The following is a 26444-nucleotide window of genomic DNA, read 5'->3' as shown; positions in this document are numbered from 1 at the left end:
CCTACCTCCTTCTCTCTCTCTCTCTCTCTCTCTCTCTCTCTCTCTCTCTCTCTCTCTCTCTCTCTCTCGCTTTCTCCTTTCCCCCTTTTGTTTCTTTCTCTCCCTTTCTGCTTCTTTCTTTTTCTCCCTGTGTCTCTGTCCCCTTCTAGTTTTGCACTCTATACCTCTTTCTGCTTTCAAAGGTCAAACAAAATTCATCATTCATAGCACCAGCTGAACAAATATGTAGATAGATATTGTGTCACTATGGTACAGTGGAAAGAGTATGGAATTTTCAGTCTGGAGGATCTGAGTTCAAATCCTTGCTCTTGTCTTCACAACCTGTGTGACTTTGAGGAAGTCATTTACTACTCTGATTCTCAGTTTTTTCCTCAGAAAAATCATAAGGTGACTTTGATTAAAGGACCTTTCTAAATCAATAATCCTATGGTTTCCTCCTTAAAACAGCACTCTCTATTGCAGATCTCATCTAGTCATGGCAGAATATAGAAAGATTCACCTCTTTTCTAAAATTTCTAAAATCTAAAGTTTGTATATCTTCATCTGTCATTTACTTTTGCTTCACAAATAGTTTATAGTCCTCCAAAATTTTTACAATTGATTTTTAAAATCCAAGTGTAGGATTTTATTTTTATTCCCATTATTATTTTATTAGATTAAGTCAATCACTTTAACTCCTTCTGTTTTTTAAAATTTGATTCATCTGGTGAATCAGCTAAATTGCTCAGCTTTGTGCATCTATAAATTTCTTAAACCTGCCACTTATATGTTCATACAACTTATTAATAAATTTTTTGAACATATGGAGCCGGCGACAACCCATTCTGCCTTCTCTCATTGATCCACTGATAGCTCCATTTTGGGACTGATTTTCTAACAATTCTGAAAAACTCTGTACCTTTCCTCTTACTCAGTCTCTATCACCATTTTCTCCACTAGAATGTTGTGAAAAATCTTACTACGTGCCTTTCTGAATTCCAGTATCCTATGCTTTCCCATTGTTTTTATTTATCGGCTGAGTAGCTCTTTTGCAAACATACTACCTAATAAAGTTGTAAGTTTCACATCTCACTGTTTTTACTCAGGCCATCAATATTTTCATCTAATAACTAATCCACAGATAGGGGAACAGGATATGTTCTCCCATGAATTGCACCAACCAAAATTTCATTTTCTAACACTCTGCTTTAATATGTCGCCAAGAATTTGTTTAACCTAAAAGTGGGGACTGAATATACCTAGTGTAGTACACAGAGCACTTGGAATTGAGTCTGGAATCAATGAGTGGAAAAGTGTTTCTGAACACTCCCTCTGTGCCAGACATAGTACTAAGTGTTGGGGACACAGATATAAGCATGCAAGACAGTCCCTTCCACAAGGGAGCCTCCATTCTGAAAAGGGAAGAAAGAAAGGGGAGTTAGAAAAGAGAGAGGAGAAGACCAAGAAGAGCTGTGGTGGCAAGATGGAGGTCACATAACACAAAAGCTCATGGGGGGAGAGCCCAGAGTCCCAGAGGTAATACCCAGGTTCATGATGGGAAGGGTGTGAGGATAATGGTTGGAATGTAGCCAAGTCATGCCCCTCCATGACCAGGGAGTGGCACAATAACCGATGGTTGTAGGCAGGACAAGAGCCTGGGAACTGAATCCAAGACTGGGAGGGAGGGGGATGAAGAACATGAGTAGATGACAAGCAGCATGATCTAGAAACTTCAGAAAAATGTGTGGGGGCCTGGTTCTGGGCAAGATAAGTCAAACCCTACCTCAAAGATTTCCTAGCAGCATGACCCTTGCAAATCATTTAACCCCACTCTTCCTTAATTATACCGTCTGTACACTGGATGTTGGATTCAGCTTCTAAAGTTCCTTCCAGCCCTAAGAATCTGTTTTCTTCATCTGGAATCCATCATACCAGAGGCAGCGTCAGTGTTACCATCAAATCCTCCTTACCTAAAAATGAATACAAACTTTGATTTTCCTTACTGAATCAGAAACAGAGTTCAGTTTTCAGAAAGGGATTCTGATAACTTCAGGGAAAGAAGGTAAAAAAAAATCAAAGAAACATGAAGAATGTAGAACTATGGCATCTCAAAGCCATTTTATCTTTAACAAGAATTTTTGAGTCATACGTGACTAGCACAACTGCCTTTTAGTCCTACTCCAGAATCTTTAGCACTTGGGCCAAACACAGCAATGGGCAAAGTATGGCCCATGGGCGAGATGTGGCCCCCTGACACGTTCTATCTGGCCGCAGGACATTATCCCTAATCTGACGGATATGAGTAGGATACAATACAATGAAACTTCAAAAGAGTTGCCTTAGAAACAGATGGACAGATGAGCATTTCCTTTCCTTTGGCCCCTCTTTAAAAAGTTTGCCCATCACCCAAACATCATTCTGCACCCATCTGTCTTCTTAGAGAAAGAATCTACTCAGTTTCTCTTTTGGCCTCCTCTCTTCTCAGCTCCTTATTCCTTTCTCCTGAATATTTGTTGTTCTCCATTGTCCCATTCCGTTTGTCAAGAGAACTTCCTAGCCCTTGGGTAGGGAAATGCTAGAAGGTATTATTAGCCTATCACATTAGCAAAACTATCTCCTAGTGGGAAGGAGGAGGAAAAACTTATCTTCACAGTTATCATTCACAGTAGCATAGGCGTAACCTTGCAACACTGTCGGTATCCTCATCCATGGAATTACTACTGATTAGGGTTAGTAGAAAGCCTGGCTATTTATGATCATGCAAAGCAGGAGGAAAAACATTATACCTCAGAATTTCCGTGGCTTTGTGAGAACATCTCTACGTTCCCCTTGCTGAGTTAGGCAAGTACACATCTCTCCTTTCTCATCCTCTTTAGGATTTTCCATGCCCTTCCATAAATTCTCCAAGGAGTATCTAGCCAGCATCCTTCAGGTCTTTCCCTGGATCTTTTTCCATTTTGTGGATAAGAATCCACTACTCTACCAGCCCGTTTATAATCCCTCATTCTTGCTACATAACCTTTTATAGTCACACATGCCCTGGTTGATATCTTTTATGCCATTTTTCTTGTATAAGTCATTACTGGCAATGTGCTCTATAGCCTATTTATACCCACCATATGTCTTTCTAGTGCAACTGAGAATCCTTTGGAAGTCATAGTGCTCTATGATTTGTACATACCATAACGTTTTCAAAGGATTTAAGCATCAATTTTCATGATATTTCCAGGAAGGGAAGTTTTCAAAAGAATGGGGAAAATAATAAATTATATTATAAGTAGAGGGGTATAATGGCAGGGGGGGAGGGGAATCCTGTATTTTATGTTAGAGAACCGGGGTTCAAATTGTGTCTCTGACTTGTGCTGTTTGTGTGATTTTGAGTAAATCACTTAACTCTCTTTGCTTTGATTTTATTCCCTATAAAACGAGGTATTAAAACGAGATGAACTCTCAAGTCCCTTCAGGAAGGATTACTAAGAAGATAAAAGTAACTACAGACCCACGTGACTGTTTTTTCTCATAAAAATCTCTAGAATGTTCTAGGTTAGGCTAGGCCTGATTTTGTCTTCAGGAACCATTCTCTGTATTCTCTAATCTCTCTGCTAATGATGGAGGCTCTAGTAATAAAGTCCTGTAAGAATATGCCTTGCTTTGTGGACAGAACAAAACTTGACTGTCTACCTTTAGAAAGCCTCTTAAAATGAGGCTGCTAGGTAGATATTCCCTGCTCCGAGACTGGCAATCATGCTTTTTTCTATGGACTCACCTCCTTGTACAAGAGTTTGAGACATCAGCCCTCCACTTCAGATACCGCCTCTACATGGTTTGAATCTAATAAACATCCTGAACCAGATTCTGCTTCTATTTGTGCCTTTCCTCTCCAGGGTGGATCTTGGGAGGAGGACCCCAATTTATCTCCAGGGGTTTCATGTTTATTGTCTTCTCTCCATTTTGCCTAGAGATCCTAGTCTTTGGCCTTGGAATCCTGTACTGGATTCATAGTTCCTAAACATCTGAAGCCATTCGCCATGCATCAAATGAAAAGGGAACCTATCGGTCAAGATGCTCACTATCTTTTTCGCTGGTCAATCAGAGAATGCAACAAAAAGTAAAAAAAGGGTCAGCTGGATGGCTCAATGGATAACAAGCCTAGGCTAGTGATGGGAGGTCCTGGATCCAAATCTGGCCTCAGACATGTCCCAACTTGGACCTTGGACAAGTCACTTAACCCCAATTGCCTAGCCCTTACAGTTCTTCCACCTGGAACTTTTTGATTCTAAGACAGAGAGTAGGAGTTGTTTGTTTGTTTTTTAAGCACAATGGAAAGCTACAAAATCAGAAGAAAAGAAAAGGAGGGAGGGACCAGCACTGTGAATATAAATAGGAGAAGCAAGACCTCCCTGGCTTTAATCGAGTTTGTAATCTAAAGGAAAACAGCTCATATAAGAGTGTTGAGAAGAGAATTTTGCCCTGGGAAGTTGCAGGAATAAGTGGACCTAGGAGGCAATCAGTTTAGAAGTTCAAAGGCTAGGGTTGTTCTTTGAGGTATTGATTTTTTTAAAAGCCATTTAAGGAACATAGTGTAGAGGAGAGCATGGACTCTGAAGTCAAAGGGCCTGGGTTCAAATTCTACCTCTGAGGCTCATTACCTATGTCATTTTGGGCAACTCACTTATCCCTGGATCACATTTCTTTATCTGTAAATTGAGAGGGTTGGACTAAATAGCTTTTGAGATCCCTTCCCCATCTAGATCACAGCACAATCCTACAAATATATGAAGATTGAGGAAATGTTCTTGGAAGTCTTCATAGGATCAATGATTCTAGGAATGACTGTAAATTCAAACATAGATATCAGCATCTATGACAGTGAAATATTTCTGATTCAATAATAAGGAAATATTAAAAGTAATTTAATTTTTCTGACTTCCTACTTTTGTTCAACAGCATGATATTCTTCCAGGGCACACAGGCACCCTGACTAGGAAACTTACTGTCCTCAGGATTGATGCTTTTTCCTTATCTCTCCCATATAGGGGGCAGGCCCAGGGGCAGGTGAGGGTCCGTCCCGTCTCCACATATCATTGTAAGCATACAGGGTCTATGTTACACGTCCTTGTCTGGCCTGTGTGTACCATCTTGGTGTCTGCCCAGACCCAAAGCTCCATCCTGACCCACTGCAGCCACATGGGGACAGGAAGGGGGGACAGTGATGGCTAGGGCCAAGCAGGACAAGAAAGGAGGGGGTTTGGGCTGCTCTATACTCTCTACTCTGACTTCAGAATCTGTGTACCCAGTTTCTGAATCCTGTTAATCTTTCTCTTTGAATTATCTCTAATACCCATCTTTCTTTCCTTTCCCATTTCCTTTTCACTCCCAGGCTTAATTTCTATAAAAGCTTCCTTCTTGGCCTGAGCAGAGGTTCCCTCTGCTCTGTTCTACTGTTTTTGTTGTTATTCATTATTTCAGTTGTGCCCAACTTCATGTGACCTCATTTAGGGTTTTCTTGGCAAAGATACTAGAGTGGTTGGCCATTTCCTTGATCAGCTCATTTTACAGATGAGGAAACTGAGGTAAACAGGGTTAAGTGACTTGGCCAGGGTCACACAGCGATGAAGTGTTTGAAACAAGATTTGAACTCAGGAAGATGAGTCTTCTGGACTCTAAACCCGGCTCTTTGTGCACTATGGTGCCACTTAGCTGTTCTTGTTCTACTTTGTGTGTGTGTCTATAATGTGTGCACATATATAAATATGTGTGTAGATATGTAGCTACTTCTATAGGTTAAAAATAGGAAAAAATAAGTACAGATTAAACAAAAATCTTCACCGGCTCCCTATTTCATATAAAATATAATCTCCACCATTCTTTCTAGTTTTCAAGGCTTTCTATGATCTCCCCTCTGAACTGCCTCTATTTCCCCTACGTATCGAACTGTATTTCTTCTTATTCTCCTATATGATACTTTAGCTCAGAACAAACCAAATTTGATCAACTATATGCCATAATCATTTTAGCTTCCAGATTTACTTTAATATTTCCATATACTTTCTCAGGAATTGAGCATACCCGTTTCTTTCTTTGCTTATCCAAATTCTGCCCTTCCTTAAAGGGCCAGCTTAATTTTTCTGATTCTTTTTTTTTTTCCCCCCCTGATTCATGAAGATTCCCTGGGCTACTTTCTCTCCTCCTGACTCTTATCTCTATCCAACAAATGAATCAAAGCATCAAACTTTTATTAAGTACCTAGCATGGGTTAGGGATTGTGCCTAGGCACTTCAGAAACAGAAAAGAAAGAAAAAAATCCCCCCCTGCCCACAAGGAACTGACTTTCAGCTGACCATTATAGCATCCTTATTTAGATCTCATTTTGTATTGCTTATCCCTAACTAGAAGAGAAACCTCTCTGTGAAAGGGACCACAGCCTATTTTCTGTCTCCTCTGGACTACTCCAAATTGTGCTTTGCCCGTGTGGTAGATACTTGCTATATTCTTTCTGACTGATTACGAGGAAGTGAAAGTTGCTTTTTGATACATTTTTTCTATTATTTCAGGCAGTGGATGTATTTAGTTCTGCACCATCTGATAAATTACCTTATGATCTACATCAGACAAAAATTTTAAGTAGACTTTTAAAAAAATAGCTTTTTCTAGCTGTAGCTTGTTAAATGATCCTATAACCAGCTTGTTGAAATGTGCCTTAAAGCCTTCTATAGCAATTGTAATCATATGCAGTGACACCCACTGGTGCTGGGAAAGACAAAGCTGATTAAGCCTACGACACCTGAATGTTAAGTCTTTCCATGAATTTAAAATTGTTGGTTTCCTTTTTTTTTTTTTAACCCCATTAGAAGTGTCTGAGCAGATTTTAACCCTGCTCTTACCTCCAAGGCTTATTATTTTCATGCAGTTGACATTTTGACATTGGTAATTCTGGGGGCAGCTGGGTAGCTCAGTAGATTGAGAGCCAGGCCTAGAGATGGGAGGTCCTGGGTTTGAATCTGGCCTCAGACACTTCCCGGCTGTGTGACCCTGGGCAGGTCACTTGACCCCCATTGCCTACCCCTTACTGCTCTTCTGCTTTGGAACCAATACACAGTATTGACTCCAAGATGGAAGGTAAGGGTTTAAAAAAATTAAAAATTAAAAATAAAAAAGACATTGATAATTCTGCTTTAGTCCCAAAGCAGTGAGCCAGGCTGATTTTCTAAAAATCCTAAAAGAGGAGACCTGGGGGCCAGAGGTTAGAGAAGAAAATAGCTCCTTCTTCTTATCCCTGGTGCTCGCCTCTGTCCCTTTGTTCAAGAGCAAGGAATTATTAGTTGTTAAATCACTATGATATGGATTATTAGGGACCATTAGAAACATTCAGTAATTACTGGTTGTAATATAATAGAGGAGGGTTTTTCCCCCCTTTCATTGTTGTGCCCTGCAAAGAGTATTAAGAGGTTTGATAGTATGTATTCAAACCATTACATATCACAGATTCATTTCCAGCAAAGAGAGAATGACCCCGTTAGATTGTATTATCTAGCTTAATAATCGCTGCTGGTGTTCCCAATGCGGGTGAAAGATAGTCCCGGCATCTCTTCCTCTTTGGGGAATCACTGCATTTACAGGAATGCCGTGGCTTACTATTGCTCTAGAACGGTATTGCACTTTGACCTGCAGTCAGTCTAGGATTGGCATCTTGGAGGGGTGGAGGGAGAATAAGTTTAGGAGCAAGTTTTGGAGTCTCCTCTCTAGCTCTGTCACGTTGGGGTTGTGTGAAATGCAATTCAGGGGGAGAATTTTGTCCCGTGTCTGCAGAACCAGATAGTGCCGTTGGAAAGCAGGTCTCTCATGTCCCATTAATCTAGGAAAACATAATGTTTCTTACTTACAACTTATTATGACAACAGAGGTTGATTGGCTGTTAAAGCCGAACCGTCACATTACAATATCTTTTTAAGTGGCCGGGTTCTTTATGACTGGTGTGGTTTAGCAACACCCCGTTTCCACCACTGTCATCGGGGACCGTCTCTGGTCACCTATGACTTCCTTCAAAATGTAGTGATACTGCATAGTGTGAAATTGGAAAATCTGTTCTGTGTGTGTTCTAATGGATGTAACGGCCATTAAGTATATGAGTCTTCTGACGTTGTAATCAGATGTGATTCAGTCTGTTAAATATCCATGAAGCAACATCTGCTTCCCAGAGTGACCTTCTGCTAAAGAATACTTAGCATCTATTAGTAGATCATAGTGCAAATCTGCCTTATTTGAAATGCACTAAACTAGAGTCATCTACTGCTGTTTAGCAACTAGCTTGTAATAATTTATTGCAGTTAAATAAAGCTTAAAAAAACTCCATTAAATAATTATAGGGATTATATGCATTTCGAAAACCTTTGTGTTCTACCGAAATTACCCATTTAATTTCAGGGTTGGTTTGTTAAAAAAAAGCTGAGATCTAAAGGCACATTAGGGGAGCTGTCAGATGCTGTTTTCTGTAGGTGTTAATAAAACCAGATGAAAAAAAAAACCTGAAACAAATTAAAACCAAAAGCAATTTTGCCATCTGTTGTATATTAATTAGAACTTTGTGTATCAAGGGTAAAGTCGCTCTTAGAGAATGTCACTGAACACCCGCTAATAGAATAATATGCAAATATATTAGACTCTGGAATTATATTCAGTTTCTAGTTCTAATTCAACTCTTTAGTGGATCCCCCAAGAAATCAGTAGTGTGTGTATGTTTGTATGTGTGTCCATAGGCAGAAATATATAATACTTTTCATCTGTTTTTCTTTTTTAGAGCAACCTGCCAATAATCAAGGACAGTCCACTCTGCAGCCTCTGCCACCTTCACACAAACAACATTCTGCACAGCATCATCCATCCATCACTTCTCTCAACAGAAACTCTCTGACCAATAGGAGGAACCAGAGTCCGGCCCCGCCGGCTGCTTTGCCCGCCGAGCTGCAAACCACACCCGAGTCCGTCCAGCTGCAGGACAGCTGGGTCCTTGGCAGTAATGTACCACTGGAAAGCAGGTAACTACTCTAAAGGACATTGCTTAGTCGTTTAGCAACTGGATCAAAGCAATAATACAACCTAGGATTTTGTGGATTCTTCTGCAGTGAGAGGAGGCAAAGCCACTTATTGCTTTTTACATCTAGAGTTGAAAAATAAACAATTCTACACTTTTCTCCCAAAGCTCAAGTGTACTGCAATCATCCAAGCTGTGTTTTGTTTCTCCTGCTCTTTAAAAGTGCAGGTTGTCACAATAAAAAGAGAGAAATTACTTGCATTTGTCTATTTTTATGTATATATGTCTATTTGATTATTTTAACAGAGGCCCATCTTATGCTACAGAAGGTAGAAAGCTTTATCATTTTCTCTTCCCCAAACTCCAACCAGACACCCACAAGGTTAGAGTGGAAATATAAAAATATATTTCTTGGATCCACATTCTCTTTCCCCCGTCCTTTTCTTCATACCCTGCCATCTCTTTTCTATTGCTACTCTTTCTGGTAAGTCATCAAATTATAGATGCTTACACTTGGAAAAGAACTCAGAGGTCGTCTAGTTCTGTGATCCCTTCTTTTTAGTCACTGGCAAGTAGCCATTTCTCCTATTTGTTAACTCCAGTGACAAGGAACGATTAGTTTCACCAGGTACCCTTTTCCATCAATGGCATAAGAGAAAAAATAGTGAGCCTAGAGGTCTATATGTGTTTCACGACTTTGTTGGTCAAGTGGTTCCAAATCTCTTAAGCTGTTTCGTCATCTGAATAATGGAGATGATCACACCTACACTTCCCCCTTCATAGGTTTGCTGGAAAAAAAAAATAAACCTTGAAGTATTCTATATATAAGTTGTATATTATTATTATAAATACATTTCTTATTTAAAAAAAAACCAAGCTATAAATCCCACCCATTGGATCTAGTTCTGTACCCCAGAGCAACACAGAATGATTCCACTTCTTTACCATATAACAGATGCTCAAATGCTTCAACAGCTATTTCCTATTCCCCAAATTACTCATCCTCCAGGTGAAACATCCTTAATTCCCTCAGTCATTTCTCTTGTGACATTGTTTCCAGAAATCTTACAATCCTGGTAAATTCTAGTTTGTTAGCAACTTTAAAAAAAATCGGTGGCCAATAGGTAAGAAACTCTCTGGGAAGGTTTCGTTGTATGATATAGTTACAAGAGGCTTGTGATGTTCTAAAAAGAAAACCAACTTGGTTCAGGTCCTGCCTTTGACACATATTGGCTCTGTAATCTTCAACAGTTTACTTAACCTCTATTTTCCCCACCCCCAAAACTCTCTAAGGTTACTAGTAACAGAGTAGGGATTCAGCTACATCTGGGAGTGAGATTTTCCCCCCCATAATTTCCTATATCAATGAAGACTTAGATCCAGCCTTAAAGAGAAAAAAAAACACTAATTTTCCATTTTTAAGATAAAATAATTTGTCGTTTAGTGACCTAGTGAAAAGAGCTCTGAACTTGGAATCAGAAAGCCTGAGTTTGATTCCTGACGGTGTCTTTCCCTAGCTATGTGACTAGGAACATGTTCCTTAGCCGTTCTCCATCTGTCACCTTATGTGTAAAACAAAAAGGTTATATAGGTGGCTTCTGTGAATTTCTCTAACTTACCAATGACTATCTCCTTTAAAATGTCTTTTGTGAAAAAAAAAAAGTCCTTGGGAAGAGTAGTAGCCCGCCTTTTTCATCGATTAGCATTGATCCTTTTGGGGAATTTAGTCATAAGGGACTTTATTGGGTTGTTCACTTTTGTGCGTGTGTGTCTAACTTTTTGTGACTCTCTGGTCCATATTGTCCATGGGGTTTTCTTGGCAAAGATACAGGAGTGGTTTGCCATTTCTTTCTCTAATACATTAAGCCAGAGGTTAAGTGACTTGCTTAGAGTCACATCAACCAGTAAATATGTGAAGTTGAATTTCAACTTAGGTCTTCCTGACTCCAGGCCCAATGCTCTCCCCACTGAGCTATCTACATGCCTCTTTAAGAGACAATAATACATCCATGTTGTTTCCTCTGTCTTCCACCCTCATTTTACAGATGAAGGAACTGAGAGGTAATTGAGTTGGCCAAAGTCATGCAGCCGATTAGTACAAGAGCTAATGGAGTTTCCCCCACTGCATGATGCTATGCACATTACCCCAAACTTTTTTATGATTATTTTTCTTCCCTATGTTTTCATCTTTCTTTTGATTGCTGGGGGGAAAACAATAGGGAGGATACAGCAACCATACACTGGACTTTCTGGACCATTTTCTCATTTGATAAAGTGTGTCCCAAAATGCCAAACCCAGCACAGAGAGCTCATGGTTAACTTCAGAATTCAAATTAGCTCCAGGGAGCATAAGACAAGATGGGAAACAGTGTCGCACAGTGGATATATTGCTACTTTGTGCCAAAAATATGTAGACTTTAAACTAATTCTGCCTTGAGGATCAGCCAACAAGAGACCTTTACATGATCTACAAAGGTCAAAATCTTTTTTCATCTTAGCTTTTTCTCCTGACCTAAGGACCAGTTATTTTCCCCAAAGAGCAAGAAGACAATTGTCTTATAATCTATGATGTCAGTCCTCCAGTAGTTGAGTTTTCTTTTTCATTATACATGGTTTGAGGAGGAATGGAGGAGGGCAAGTAAAACTTAAGATCCTACTTCTTTCCAGATAAAGATTTATGTGTACAGGTTCATTGTATACAAGTTGGTCGGTTTGGAAGTTTTGTTTTTGTTTCTTCCATTTTCTTTTCTATTTTTTTTTTTTGCCCAAGGTTATTAGCACAGAGCTAAATTTACCTATGATAATTAATTAGCAGTCACTGAACAACTAATCAACACTGATTCACTATTGTCACTTGGAAACATTTTATTAGGAAAAAGTAATTTTCCAGTTGAGTCATCAAATTGAATATGTATAATTGCATTGTAGTTGACAATAATTGTCTTGACAAATATTTATGAAATATGTCAAGTTAAGTCATCAGAAGCATGTTTAATTTTGTATATTGGCTATAGCAGAAGAGAATCGAATACTTAACTAACCATGTTCTTGGTAGAAGAGTTGTATCTCCAGTGGAAGGATAGGGGCTTATCTTTGAGGATAAAATTTGTTGATTCTTGAGACTGCCTCTAGGATTATCCTCTAATATTTTAATAATATATTAATATCTTTTTCTGTTACATTCCCCTTAGTTTCACATGTCATCTTCTTCCCTCCATTTATGCCATCCTGCACATCCAGGATCATCTCTTTCTGCAAAGAAGGAAAGGAAATAATGTTCTCCATTTTTCTTAATAAGACCAATATTAGGCATTAAAATTAAACAATGTTCAGTTTTTTGTTGGGGTTTGTGCTTTCTTCAGCAATCATGGTGACCATTTTGATTATTATTTTCTTCATTTTTATTATTTCATTTTGTTTTAGTTCCTATAAGTATAGTAGTGCTTCCCTGAAATCTTCATATTCATCATTTCTTAAGCCTGAGTAGCATTCCATTAAACTAATTATCAAAATTGGTTTAGTCAGTGGGCATTTATTTTCTTCCTGGTTCTTTGCTAAGCCCCCCAAAAAAGTGCTGCTAAAAATGTTTTAGTGTTTATAGTCTTTCTAATTTTGATCTCTTTGGCATATATGCCTAACTGTGAGATCTCTGAGTCAGTGACTACCCAGAGATCTCACAATTAGGCATGTGAGTATGGATTTTTTTTTTGGCACTCCCTTTGAATCCTTCCAAATTGCTTTCCAGAGTAGTTGGACCAATTCAAAGTTCCACTAACAATGTGCACCTGTCTTTTGACAATCCCTCCAGCATGGATCATTTTCGTAAATTTCCGTCTGCCATTTAGAGAGTGAGAATCAAAACTTCAGAACTGTCTTAACTTGCAGTTCTCTATTAGTGATTTGGAGCAGTCTTTCGTATTGTCATTATTAGTCTGTAATTCTTTTGAGAACATTAGTCATTTTTTACTACTAATCTACTGAGGGGATATCTCTTTACTTATAAAGTTTTTTTAGTTCCTTCTGTATCTCGGATGTCAGACATTTTTCTCAGAAATATTTGATGCAAAAACACACATACTCACACACATTTTTTTTTCTCAGTTGACAATTTCCCTTCTTATGCTAGTTGTGTTGGTTTGGTTTTGTACAAAAGCGTTTCAATTTCATGTACTCAAAAGTATTAGTTTTATCTTCTGTGATCTCCTGTAACCCTTGTTTAGTTAAGAACTCTCCCCCTTGTCAGAGCCATGAAAGGTACTTAATGAAATTCTCTTCTGATTTTATTTAATGGCATGGCCTTTCATAGTAAGATTTTATATTTGTTTTGAGCTTTTTGTAGAATATAGTAGCTGACCAAAGTTTAACTTCTGGCAAACTACTTTCTAGTTTTTTTTCCAGTAGTTCTTGCCAGATAGGGAGATCTTCCAAAATAATTGATTGTTTCAGGTATCATCCACCATTTGTTTATGTTTTTTTTATTAGCCACAATAGTAAGAGGTGAGATTATGGCTGTTTTTACCACATCAGACCTTGTTAAGAAGTCTTTCCTATGTGGAATTGCTGAGTGAGGGGTTGCTGGGAGATAGATTTTTGCTGAGGTGTTTATCCATTTCTCAGGAACACCTAGTGACTCTTCAGTATAGTTAAATTAATCCTAGCTTTATTTTCAAGGTTTGAAGCAGGAGAAAAAACATTAACAGATGACAAGATTTCTTTTTATGTATATGAAAAGGAGAACATAGCTCCCCATTGGCTGTCATCCTGAAAAGTGAAATGAGCTATTTTAATCTGAAATATATTTTTGTTATTTTCTTCTTGCCATCCAGGTTTCACATCTTTTAATGCTGTTAATCCAAAGTAAACAGTGTTTGAACTTTCACTCATTCAACTGATAAATAAAAACTGCAGTGTGAATATCTCACATTGTAGCCAACACAGTGCTACTGGGGTTTCTTTAATAATCTCACTTGGTTGGAACTCTTGAGGTGAAGAACCAGTCTTATTTGGCATTGATTTTTTTCCTTTTTTAGTTAAGATCCCCTATTGTGTAGGATTCTAAAGCTCAGCTTCAGGTTTAACATTAACAACTTTAGCTGGGCTACTTTGTCTCTCCCTTTATGGATATGGAGTTCTTTATTTGTTTTTGTTGTGTTTTGTTTGTTTTTTAATCCAAGTAATTTAATCCCAGGGCATTATTTTAGTCTGTGGCTAGGCTAAGGCTCCTCTACCTCCTACAACTGAACCTTGACACTTCCATAAGTGGCATTTACAACTTCAAAGTTAACTGTCATTGATAATTATTTTCTTCTTTCTCTTTCTTCTCTTCTAAGAATAGATTAGTTATAGATGACTGTGGTGGTGTAATGTGAATTGGCCATGTGTAATAGGATTTGAAACAGGAAGAGATTTTAGCAGTCTGGTCCCAAACCCTCATTTTGCAGTTGGGGAAACTGGGGGAAGTTGAAGAATTGATATTCAAATTTTGGTCTTCTTAGCACATAATATAATCTATGAAATGAAGACTAATTTGTCAAGTTTTTCATTTCAGTCGATTACAAGGGAAGAAGATTTGCTTTTTCCTCACTCCAGTTTTTCAACATAGCTTTCAGTTTGATTTATAATAAAGTATTTTTTCCACCAGACCCAGCTTCTTTCATACAAAAACTATTTCTTACTGTAATGAATGTAATTTTTGCTACTAATTTTTGACACAGTCAATAGATTTGTGCTTTAGACATCCTGGAGTAGTTCCATTTTATTATTTATTTTGTATTATTGAAAATAGCTTGGGGAAAAAATGAAAATTTTTGTTTTGCCATTAACAAAGTTGTTCTGATTATTGACCTTATCCTACCCTACCTTTACTCTGAGTCTTTTTTTCTTAAACTCAAAACAAGATTTTTATTCTTTTCCTTCATTTATTCTTTTCAATCATTTACTTTTACTCTTTTTCTCCTTTAAGTGATCATCAGCTTTTGTGTATAATAACCCACAAACTTTTTTTCTCAAGACTTTCTAGTGCTAGGTTGCTAATGACCTACCAAGGAAATCTGTTCCACTATTAGACAGCTAAAGTTCTTAGGAACTACACTCTAAACCCATGCGAAAATCTGCCTCTCAGAAACTTTCATTGTTCATTCTTCTGGCACAAAGCAAACCAAGTCTCTTCCGCATAATAACCCTTCAAATATTTGAAGATAGTTATCATGTCTTCTCTCCATTGCCCTGTGAATCTTCTTCAGGCTAAGCATCCTTTTTTTTTTCCTTTTCTTTTTTGTCTTAGAATCAATACTAAGTATTGGTTCCAAAGTGGAAGAGTGCTAAGGGCTAAGCAATTGGAATTGATTAACTTGCCCAGGGTCCCACAGCTAGGGAGTGTGTGAGGCCAGATTCCAACTCAAGACCTTTCCATCACCAGGCTGGCTGCTTTATCCACTGAACCACCTCAACTGCTCCATCCTCAGTTCTTTTAAGTATTTTTGCATGGAATAATCTCCCCTACCTTAATAATCTTGTTCACCCTTCTCTATACATGCTCCACCTTGTTAATGTCCTCCTTCAAATGTGGTCCCCCAGATGGAATACAATGCACTAGATGTAGCCTTCCCAAATTTAGAGGACTATAGGACTCCAATGCCCTAGGTGCCAGGTCTCTTAATATAGGTTATCAGCTTAATAAGTAGCTTCTGGATAAATCTAGAAGAGCAAATGAGAAGCTGTGATTGGAAGGATATCCCAACAGATTTAAAAGGTCTAGAAGCACAGTGTTTTTACCTTTTTTCAGTTAGTCCAACCTTTAGCAGTGATAATTGTTTGCACAGCCCTCTAGCATGTGTGTATGCGCGCGCGCGCATGTAAATACATATATACTATGTGTGTGGATTAAGACACTAATTACCTATTGGAGGTTAACAGAATGTAGTTCATCTGCAGTCATTTAATAAAAGATTTATTAAAGGTTAGTTCTTTTATGAATGCTTCTTGGCAATAGATAGATCATTAGTTCTGTTTCTAATACCTTTACTTTGCAGTTTGGTTATGGTTTTACTAATTATTCATGCATATTGAATGACTTCTTTATTTGTATATTTTTATTAAAATATCTTACTATTCTGAATTGCTTTAATATCAGGTCAATTGATTATGTTATTATAATCACTCACTTAATTTTTCCCATTTTCTCTCCTGTTACCATCAATCTGTTCAGAACCAACCCTACACATAGGCAGAGTAGGCTACTAGCTACTCTTTATGTCTCCAGCGAGCATCAGGAAGATCCTTCCCTTTCTCCACATCCCCGCCCTAGACAATGGAATCCAGAATTGAGCAGTGTTCTCCCTGCTGGGATTTAAATTTAGCATATGACCATTGTGACATTGTTCTCCTAAAGAATCTGAAACTATTTGTCTTGATAGAAATATTAAGTCCCATTTAAAATTCTGATTGCAGTGCTAGAATATAAGCAAAACATATACCCCCGAATGGTAATTGCACCAAGTCTTTGTCCCTCGGTTATCTCTGCTGCTATTATTAATTGGAAGCACGTGAGTCTTTACATCTATGGATCGTGAGTCCTTTAATTTGCTCGTGAGATGAAAAAATTAATTTATTCTAAATATAATGAATGGCAACTCTTCATACTTTTGAAAAATTTAATTAATTAAAGTAATAAATATTTTAGCATGAATCAATAAAAACACCAAAAGATGTATGTCTCCCTACCAACCTAGGCCAGATCTCTTGTGAATTATGAATTTGATGGAGCTGTTGTACAATGGGATTAGATTTTTGTGTGTGTGTGATTTCCAAAGTAACCAGCTTCTTTTTAATAGCAATTAAGGCATCAGGAAAACATGCATTAATCATTTATAATAGGCCTTAAAGAATTTTTGTAAACCTAACCCTCTAAAGTTACAATGCCATATACTATAATGATGTTTTGGTTTCACATAACGAACCATCCATGTGCCTTGTTCCATTGTAGAGTGCCTCAGGAAATGAATTCATAATAACTTCAAATAGATTTTCAGTTTTTTTCCTTGGAAACATGATCAAATTAGGTCATGGAAGCTCTTTGGCTGATCATAACTAGAGGTTTCTCTTCCATCATTATCCTCTTTCAGCTAGCACCTATTCACTTTGAAGCTTTTACTTCTTTCTCCTCTTCAAAAATTATACTTGAGATTATTAATTTTTTTTGTTCTTATATCTCATATCTATCTCAGGAGACATTTCTTCAGTCTTTTCTCCTTCCTCTTGTTTTAGTTCTGAAGGCAGTCCTCCATTGTTCTTCTTTGCTAGAAACCTATTGCCTCTTTTCTCTATATACTCTGAGGATTTTGTTCTTTTAAGTTTTAATGTTACCATAACATGAGTCCCAAATTTGCCTTTCCCTCTACCCAAGTCAACTAGCGCTTATTCTTTTTTAAACTCCTGCCTATTTTTCTGAAATGCAATCCTCAGTTTTCACAACCAGCGAATACATAAAATGTCCTGTCTTCCTTATGTCCTTGATCCTAGAGTCTCCTTACTTTTTCCATCCTTCACCTCTTTGATTTCTTCTTCCTTTGCTTTCTAACCTGTTGCAAAGCCTGTTGAGTTTCTTATAAAGCTTTCCCAATACTCTTTGTTCTTCATATCAACAGCGGTAACATCTTATCTGTTCAATTAAGCATATGTAGCAACCTAATAAATACTGCTTGACTATAATCTCCCTCACATGCCACTGCTGCGTCCTCTATAATTTCTTTTACATCTCACCTTCTCCCATTCTGTTCATCTCAAAATGCTGCTGCCAGAAATTATCTTGCTCCATTTATTTTCTCTTCTAAATTCCCTTCCTCAGCTTCCTCTTGACTCTGGCTTTGGGGGGGAAATACTTAATTGTCTGGATATTTACCAAGCCTATACGGTATGCCAGCCAACAGTTCCCTATAAGAGTTTATTTTCCACTGGAGTCGTGTTAAGAGCCAAGACAGCTTTTTCAGCCATTATTTGGTTCTGGGTGTGATCACTATGCTACTTAGAGTTGGCCTGGGTCTCCTTGAGGTAGGTGAGTAAATGAAGGGAGAAAGATTTCCAGAGGGATAGCCAAGGTTTGTCTTAAGAACAAAAGACAATAAAGAGCCTGAAATCATGAAATGGGTACTCATGCTTGAGTAACCCAATGGTGACTCTAGTAACTCAAATTTGTTGTGGAGAACAAAAGTCAGAAAGTGGATGATCCTGAACGAGAGAGGTAGTTTTAATAGAGTAGAATTTTGGGCCTGGATAGGACCTCAGGGATCATCTTTTTTTTTTTTTTTTTTTTTTTAAAGATTACATCCTCCCTTTTATTGATGCTGTATTTCATTAGATTATATTATTTCTATGTCCACAGATATTTGGAATGGTAGATCTGAAAAGGACCTTAGAAAATGTTCAGAGAGATCATCTCTTTTAATTTCCTTCCCTTACACAGTTGGAAACTGAGGCCCAGAGATGGCCAAGATTTCCCAGGTGGTAGGAGAGGCTGAGATTCTAGCCCAGATTTTCTGATTCTTAACCCAATATTTTTCCTGATACACTACATTGTTTCTCTGTCATCTTATTTTCTTTGTTCTCTCTGGGCTGGCAGACCCCTTTGTAGCCTTCTCCCATGTAACTTATACCTTCTTCTTCCACTTCCTAATGGCCTGAAATTTTCCTTCTCTTAGCATGTCATGCTAACTTCTTTTAAAAAATCTCTATGTTTTATAACTTGGATTTTTAGAAACAGGTGCGATAGCCATTTACAAAGGAAAAGGTTTGATATTCATCAAACCAAAGATAAATCAAACAGCACTCAGAAAATTTTTAAATGTCATATTTTTATTTCCATTCTTAATTTAGCAGAAAATGACATGTACATTTCATTATAGAATGTCAGTTGCTGATAACCAATCGAGCTAATATATTGACTCATTTAAGTGAATAGCTCAGGGAAACTGAAAAGCAGGGCAAAATTATTCTAAGGCCATGTCAATTCGCCAAAGTAACTAAACTGTGGCATAGTCATTCCACTGATTTTAACCATCTTAATGATTGATTCAGATCATTAACTGTTCATTTCAATTGATTGTCCATCAGCGCAGCCAAAAGGAATCAACAATTCAACATATTCATTAGTTGCTTAAAGATATAGTCTAAATGTATTTAACTTCAAATAGAAATGCAGTTCTTTATATTCAGACTACCCAGCTATGTTATTCTGTGTTGATTATTTTTTTTAAAAATTCCAGATCTCCTCTTCTACCTCTAAATTAATGACAAATAAAAAAGCTGATATTACCCAAAATCCTATTTTTCATAAGAAATCTAAGCTTAATACACCTATAATAATTTAAACTGATATTTCATTAGTTAAGTTCATGGTTAATAAAAACTGTTACTAGCATTATTTGGTTGAGAATTTGTAAACCCAATGTAAAATGACTAGAAATTAATGAAAAATGTTCACAAGAAATACACAAACAAGCATGCTATACTTAAAAAAAAAATAAGAGGAAAATGTTGTTGCTCCCTCTAGATCAATTAACTCATAATGCTGACTATACTCACCATGAACATTTTTGCATATCCAGTATAATTATAAACAAAGTGTACACATATGCGTAATTACTTTTAAAAAGTAGAGCTACTAGGACATGCAAATTTCTTTTCTTAAAAAATATAAAAAATGGTCGCAGTTATTTTAGTAGCAAGTGAGTGGCATTAGATAAAAACACAGTTAGCTTTTATTAATTCGGGTAATGGAGCAATAAAATTTATCTCATTTAGAAGCTTTTCATTTAAAAATTTTTCCTTGCAGGAATCATTTCCTGGTGTGAAAGTTGTCCAAAGAAAATAGAACATCAATTCGGTAGTGTAATAGATTTGAAAGTACACCGTGCTATCAGCATGAAGATGTATTTTTTCAACCCTACTAACTCACTGTGTCACAGCTAGAATCATCATATAACTGTTCCTTTGTTTCCATGTCACAAGTGTATTATTTACATTTTAATGGATGTTTCATAATGCTTGCTTAAATTTTTTTAGCTTTTCTCTTTAAAAAATGTTATTACCTTAATGAATTAAAAAAAAAAAAGAATAATGACGGTGAAAGCAGTTAAACAAAACAAACACAATGATTTATATAGGGAGGGCTCATTATATGAAAAGTACAATATGTTGATTTCCAAAAGTAATGACCCACCCAACATCTGACTTATTAATAAGTGCATGTGTTATAAAATCTATCTGCAAAAATGCTCCCATCTAGTAATTGACAAGAACTATCTAATATGGACAGAGAAAAACTCAGCTCAAAGTCTTGGAAAATGGTAGAATTTAATTTTAAAATTATTTTAATGAATAGAATAAAACTATTGTTCATCTTTAAAACGCTTTCTTTAAATTTAAATAAATGGGATTAAAAAATTAATTCCATTTGCAAGTGCATATTAACTGAATGGTAGTTTAAATTTTTATTTCCTTTTTTAGGATTTGCTGTTTTTGAATTTTAAAAGTGTTTTTAATTAGCTTTTAAAAAAAAAATTGAACTAAGCTTTTTTTCTGCTCTTGCACAAGTCCCACCAGCTAATTTGTAAATGGGCCAATTTCTGCATATGTGCATTTTTGACTCTTCAGAATCTAATTCAGACATTACATAGATGTATATAATACAATTATTAATCTAGATAGATTGGAAGCAGACACATAGATCTAAAGAAGACTGAAGCATTTCATATAAATTGAAAGAGGGGGAGAGAGAGACTTATCCTAAGGTAATGCCATTCCATGATAATGAGCATTCTGGCCTGTCAGAGGGGTTGGAGAACTGATATTTCTTTGAGGAAAAAAAAAAGTTGCTCTTAGTAAAAAGATGAGTAGCATCCAGACTTCAGTTTGCTCCTGTGTAAAATGAGGATATTGAATAAGGGGGTCTCCAAGGTCCTTTCTGTCTCTAAATATGTGATCCTCTGAATCTATGGGGGGAGGGGGGATTTATCTATGAGAACAGCAGAAGAAATGACCCAAGGTATGCACGTGGGACTATTTATGTACAGTAAGGAGACTGATTTTTGTATATGGCTTAGGGAATCCTTCTTCTTAAATTTCAGTCACACCTATACTCTGTTTTTTAATTTAGATGGCTCCCTTTTTTTCTCCAGATAGTTTTATGTTTTAACAGGGACCTGGGAAGAAATAAACAAGCCTTTGAAACTGATTTACTATAGTTCCTCAAAGCTTTATAAAGTCATGTAGTCTTAGTGGTGGAAATCTTAGAATTGGTCTTTAGTGCTCATACTATCTGACCTCGATTTTGATATAAGAATCTGTTTTTTTTCTATCTATCTATCTATCTATCTATCTATCTATCTATCTATCTATCTATCTACATACAAATACAAAATATATAATAGCATTTATGTAGGACTTTGCAAATAAATTCATATATATTATCTTATTTATCATTATAACAAAATAAGTGCTTTTATCCCTACTTTACATTTGAGCGGAAAAAAGTCAGACAAAAATTAAATGACTCACCCAGGATGACACAGCTACTAAGAGTCAGAGGCTATCTGAGACATGAATGGAAAAAAAATTTTTTTTAATGTATTGTTATCTCCTGTTTTTTATCACACATTCATTTTAGAATCTATCCATTCCTTACTCAGAAATCCATCCCTTATAACAAAGAATAAAAAAGAAGAGGAGAGAGTAGGAAGCAGTTCAACATAACTAAACAACATATTCACTGAGGCTAATTGTAATTCTGTGTCCTATGCCCATTGCTCCTCACCTCTGTAAAGAGGAGAAGGAAGTAAATTTTTTCATCTATTTAAGCGTTCACTTTTGTAGAAATTTTTTATTTTGGTGTTGGCTGTTTCCATTTATGTTGGTACAGTTGTTCAATAATTTCAGTGGCATCCCAACTCTTCATGACCCCATTTGGAGTTTTCTTGGCAAAGACACTAGAGTGGAGATCCCAGGTTCAAATCTGGCCTCAGATACTTCCTAGCTGTGTGACCCTGGGCAAGTTGCTTAACCCCCATTGCCTAGCCCTTATTACTTTTCTGCCTTTGAACCAATATACAGTTTTGATTCCAAGATGGAAGGTAAGGGTTTAAAAAAAAAAGACACTAGAGTGGTTGATGATTTCTTTCTCTATCTCATTTGACAGAAGAGGAAACCGAGGCAAACAGCATTAAGTAACTTGCCTAGGGTCACAGCTGCTATGTATATTGTTTTCCTCGTTTTGTTTACTTTACAATAATTTAAGTTTTCCTGTGTTGCTGGATGGCTCATTTGGATGGAGCCCTACTAGACCTGAATTCAGGAAGACCTGAATTCAAATGTGATTTCAGACACTTACTAGCTGTGTGACTCTAAGCAGTTCATCTAACCTCCCTTTGTAATTGTTTTTTTTAACTATAAATGGAGATAATAATAGCAACTACATTGTTACAGGGTGACTATGAGGATCAAATGTGATTTTATTTGTAAAGCCTTTAACACAGTGCCTGGTATGTAGTAGGCTTGTAATAAATAGGGTTTTTTCCCCATCCTTTTTTCTATTGAATGTAGGGGCTAAGTTGTTTGTGTGTGTGTGTGTGTGTGTGTGTGTGCGCACGCGCGCGTGCGTGCACATGCCATTCCACCCTCCATAACAGGTGGCTGTCAACCTCTGCTTGGAAAGCAGCATTGCTAATGTTAGAACCCTCAACATTCCTTTGGTCAGTCCTTGCTTCTCATTCTCCTTTACAATACTTGGGACACTCCTTCCCTCTTTCTTAAAGAACAGCAGCTCACTCAGAGTAATGTAGTAAACAGTGGCAAAATTTTGAAGTCCAGGTTTACCAACACTTTTCATTGACTTTTCCCCAGTCAAGTACCCTTATCCAGACTTCTCTACATCCAACTGTGAAGCCAGCTGTGAAACTGATTTATGTCTTGAAAAATTTCTGTAGGGAGAAAAATAACACTTCACCTTTAACAGCAATAGTTTTATTCCACTGCATGATGCTGGCTACAATTACGATCCTTTGCTCCTTCATCCTCTGAATAAGCAAAATTATTGTATTTTTACAATGATCTTGGATATCTGGGATTGACACTGTTAGAGACTTAAATAGGGCAAGATGTGTGTGAGTGTAGGTGTGGATGTCATTATACACATTGTGTGTTGGGGGAATTGTGTGTGTGTGTGTGTGTGTGTTTGGAAGTAGGAGGGCTGCCTAGTAATTGTAGCATCTTTACAAAGATTGCCAGTTTTATCGAGTCATTTGAAGGAGGGATTCTGGAAAGTAGTCTGGAATAATGGGAAGAAAGGGGCTAAAATAATCACACGCTTTAATCCAGAGATTCCCATTTCTAACCTAAGAAGGTCTTTGATAAATAAAAGGTTCCATAAAGACAAAAAGGTTTTTTGTGGTAGCAAAAAACTGGAACCAAAATAGGACAGGGAGTCAGTCCCCAAATAAGCAATGGTACTAGTGTTCTATATCATAAGAAATGCGGAATATGAAGGATATAGAAGGGCATATGAAAATATATGAATTGAAGCAATGTAATATAAGTAGAAGAGGGAAAATGAAACATAAAATGATCTCTATGATGAAAAGGGGGGGGGCCGTGGGGGCATAGACTATTGAAAGTGAATACTTTATAATTAAAATGACCTTGGGAGCAGCTAAGTAGCTCAGTGGATTGAGAGTCAGGCCTAGAGACGGGAGGTCCTAGGTTCAAATCCGGCCTCAGACACTTCCCAGCTTTATGACCCTGGGCAAGTCACATGACCCCCATTGCCCACCCTTACCACTCTTCCATCTAGGAGCCAATACACAGAAGTTAAGGGTTTAAAAAAAAAACTTAAAAAACTTTAAAAAAAATGATCTGAAAAAGAAGTTTGTCCTGAAAAGGCAAATGCAAATGCCACTACCTTCCCCTCTTGATGGTGAAGAAGATCATAGAAATAGAATTCTGTACTTCCCATTTGGCCTAATGTGTGTACTGGTTAGTGTTGCTGAACTGCTTTTATTTTTTCCCCCCTTTATTATAAGAGAAGACTGGCTAGGGATGGATCTCTAGAAAGAAAAAGGAGGAATACGTGAGGATAGGAAGGTGTTGAAAAAAATCAAACAAAATTAAGGGAAAAGAAATGATTGAAAAGAAGGAAGAGAAAGGACAATTTTTAAAAATTTTAATATATTTTTCATTCTGCTCTTTAAAATGGCAATGGTGGGTCTGGATTTATAGGAATCCGTATGGTATTCTTTTGTCCAGATTTCATCTCTATTTTGAACTTAGAATCCTGAAAAGTGACTTGAAACCTGAGAAAGAAAACAATTACAACATATGATCTTCACTATAAAGGGACAGAAACAGAATTTGAATCTGAGTCCTTCTGACTCCAAAGCCAACCTTCTATCTATCACTAGTTCCCGCTGCCTCTGGAGATATGCTTGACATGTTGGAAAATATGTTCAAGGTATAGGGAAAGCCTGTTTATGGAAAGGCATTCATAGTATTTCAGTATTCTTTTTGATTTGCAAGTAGAGAGAATACATCCTAGTAAAGCTGGCTAGGAAAACAACTCGAACAAGAAAAGTTAACAGTAAGGAAATTGTTTTATCTGTGGGGAAGAAAGTAGTTAAAGCCTTTCAGTCAGCTATAAGCACTTCAGGAGGTTTTTCCTCTTGAATTACACAGGATTCCCAACCCCCCAAACAATAACAAAAACTTATTTTGGAAAAAGGAACAAGAATGTCGGATGATATATTAACATAAAGGGAGAGGAACTATCAGAAAAACAAAAGAATCTTTATGACCCCATGGACTGTAAAATTGGGAAAAAACAGCCCTGCAAAAAGAATTGCTTTTTCTTCTTCTGGACTATGTCCCTAATTCTCATTATGGATATTTACTGAGATCTAGTTCAGTGATCCATTATGCCCATATATTTGGAAGGAAATCTGGGGCCCCCTTTGGAGATCCAAATGAAGAAAAAGAGAATCACAGTATGACATCAGTAGCCAAGAGGTCAGAAAATAGTGGGGAGGAAATTAAAGAGGAAAGGGGAAAAGTTTGTGGCTGGAAGGGGTGGAATTGAGATGGCAGACCTGAAAACAAAACAACAACAATCAAAGGACCGGATAAGATGAAAACGAAAAGTAAAGACAACATTGTGCTATTGGAGGTTAGAAATCGATATGTACAAAGTCCTTTTTTTCCCTTTCATTTGAACATTAACAATGATGAGTTATCATTCAACAACAATGTGTACACACATCAGAAAGCAGATGAGAGTTAGGAGTTCGGCAGATAGTTTTAGGGTCTTTTCCAGTATGGTGTTACAATACAACCTAGAAGGGAATACTTGAAGTGGTAAAGATAAGAGAGGAAGACTGTATTTTATGTCTACCTAGGTCCAGAGTCCAGCCCTCCTTGGGAACAGGCATTAGGTTCTTCTGAGTGCTGTGATTCCATGAGAGTCTCATTGAACTGAGTGCACACAGAAGATAGTGGAATAATGGCTGCATAATGCTTTCTGCAGATTTATGCAGCTGCTGGTATGGATGAGCTTCTCCCTGAAAATTCAGAGCAGCCACTGCAGTCTTAGAGCTCAGGAGTCTTGCCAAGCCTCTGAAGGCCAGCATTGAGGTCTCCTTCCAAATACCCAGGCATTTAAAGCCAGTGCCTACCTTAATTGTATTAGATCTCTGTGAATATCAGTGATGAGATCAGGCAGCCAGAAGGCAAGAACACCAGGAAAACTCAGCCTTGAAAAAGAACAGGGAATTCTTTCTGTGGGCCTGCTTTCTCCAATATTGTCTTAAATGACTTTCATAAAGTATCTGTTTCATTTAAATCAATGTCAAAAATGCCACTTAATTTGAAGCAAATTTTCCCCCAATTTAATTCAGTGATGAACACTTCAATAAATATATATTTAACATATTAATAAATTGATGTAAAATTTGTGACTGAGCATTCTATCCAAGATGTTAAACAGAACAGATTTTAAATATTATTTAAGCTATCTCCATAATGATTAATATCTGCTTCGGAGCAAAATCATTTATTTCAAGGATACACTGAAAAAAAACCATGTGCTCTTCCCACTCAGACAGTATTCATCAAAACCTTTTCCTGTTCATCAAAGGATATAAGTTTCAAGGATAACATTATGCTGAATGACTGATGTCATGCAACCTGGAACTCCATTGTGTGTCTAAAAGCTTTTAAATTCCTTTTAAAAATGTTATCTCCCCTATTAGCATATAAGATCCTTGAGGGCAAGGGTTTTTCTTGCTTACTTGTAACAGTGCCTGATTCTAAGTGTCTTTCTTTGTTTCTTTCTTTTCTTCCTTCCTTCCTTCCTTCCTTCCTTCCTTCCTTCCTTCCTTCCTTCCTTCCTTCCTTCCTT

At 37.1% G+C, this 26444-nt stretch overlaps 1 protein-coding gene across 1 annotated transcript in view; it reads left to right on the top strand.

Moving 5' to 3' along the window:
• TENM3 (teneurin transmembrane protein 3) overlaps positions 1–26444 on the top strand; it is a 598624-nt gene that overhangs the window by 342410 nt on the left and 229770 nt on the right. The window contains exon 3 of the mRNA XM_044682283.1: positions 8777–9014. Coding sequence (XP_044538218.1) covers positions 8777–9014 — 238 coding nt within the window. The remainder of the gene's footprint in view (positions 1–8776; positions 9015–26444) is intronic.

Source organism: Gracilinanus agilis, chromosome 6, assembly GCF_016433145.1.
Source record: "Gracilinanus agilis isolate LMUSP501 chromosome 6, AgileGrace, whole genome shotgun sequence".
NCBI classification, from domain to species: domain Eukaryota; kingdom Metazoa; phylum Chordata; class Mammalia; order Didelphimorphia; family Didelphidae; genus Gracilinanus; species Gracilinanus agilis.
Note: the sequence above shows the minus strand (reverse complement) of the source record. Positions and strands in the feature narration are given on the sequence as shown.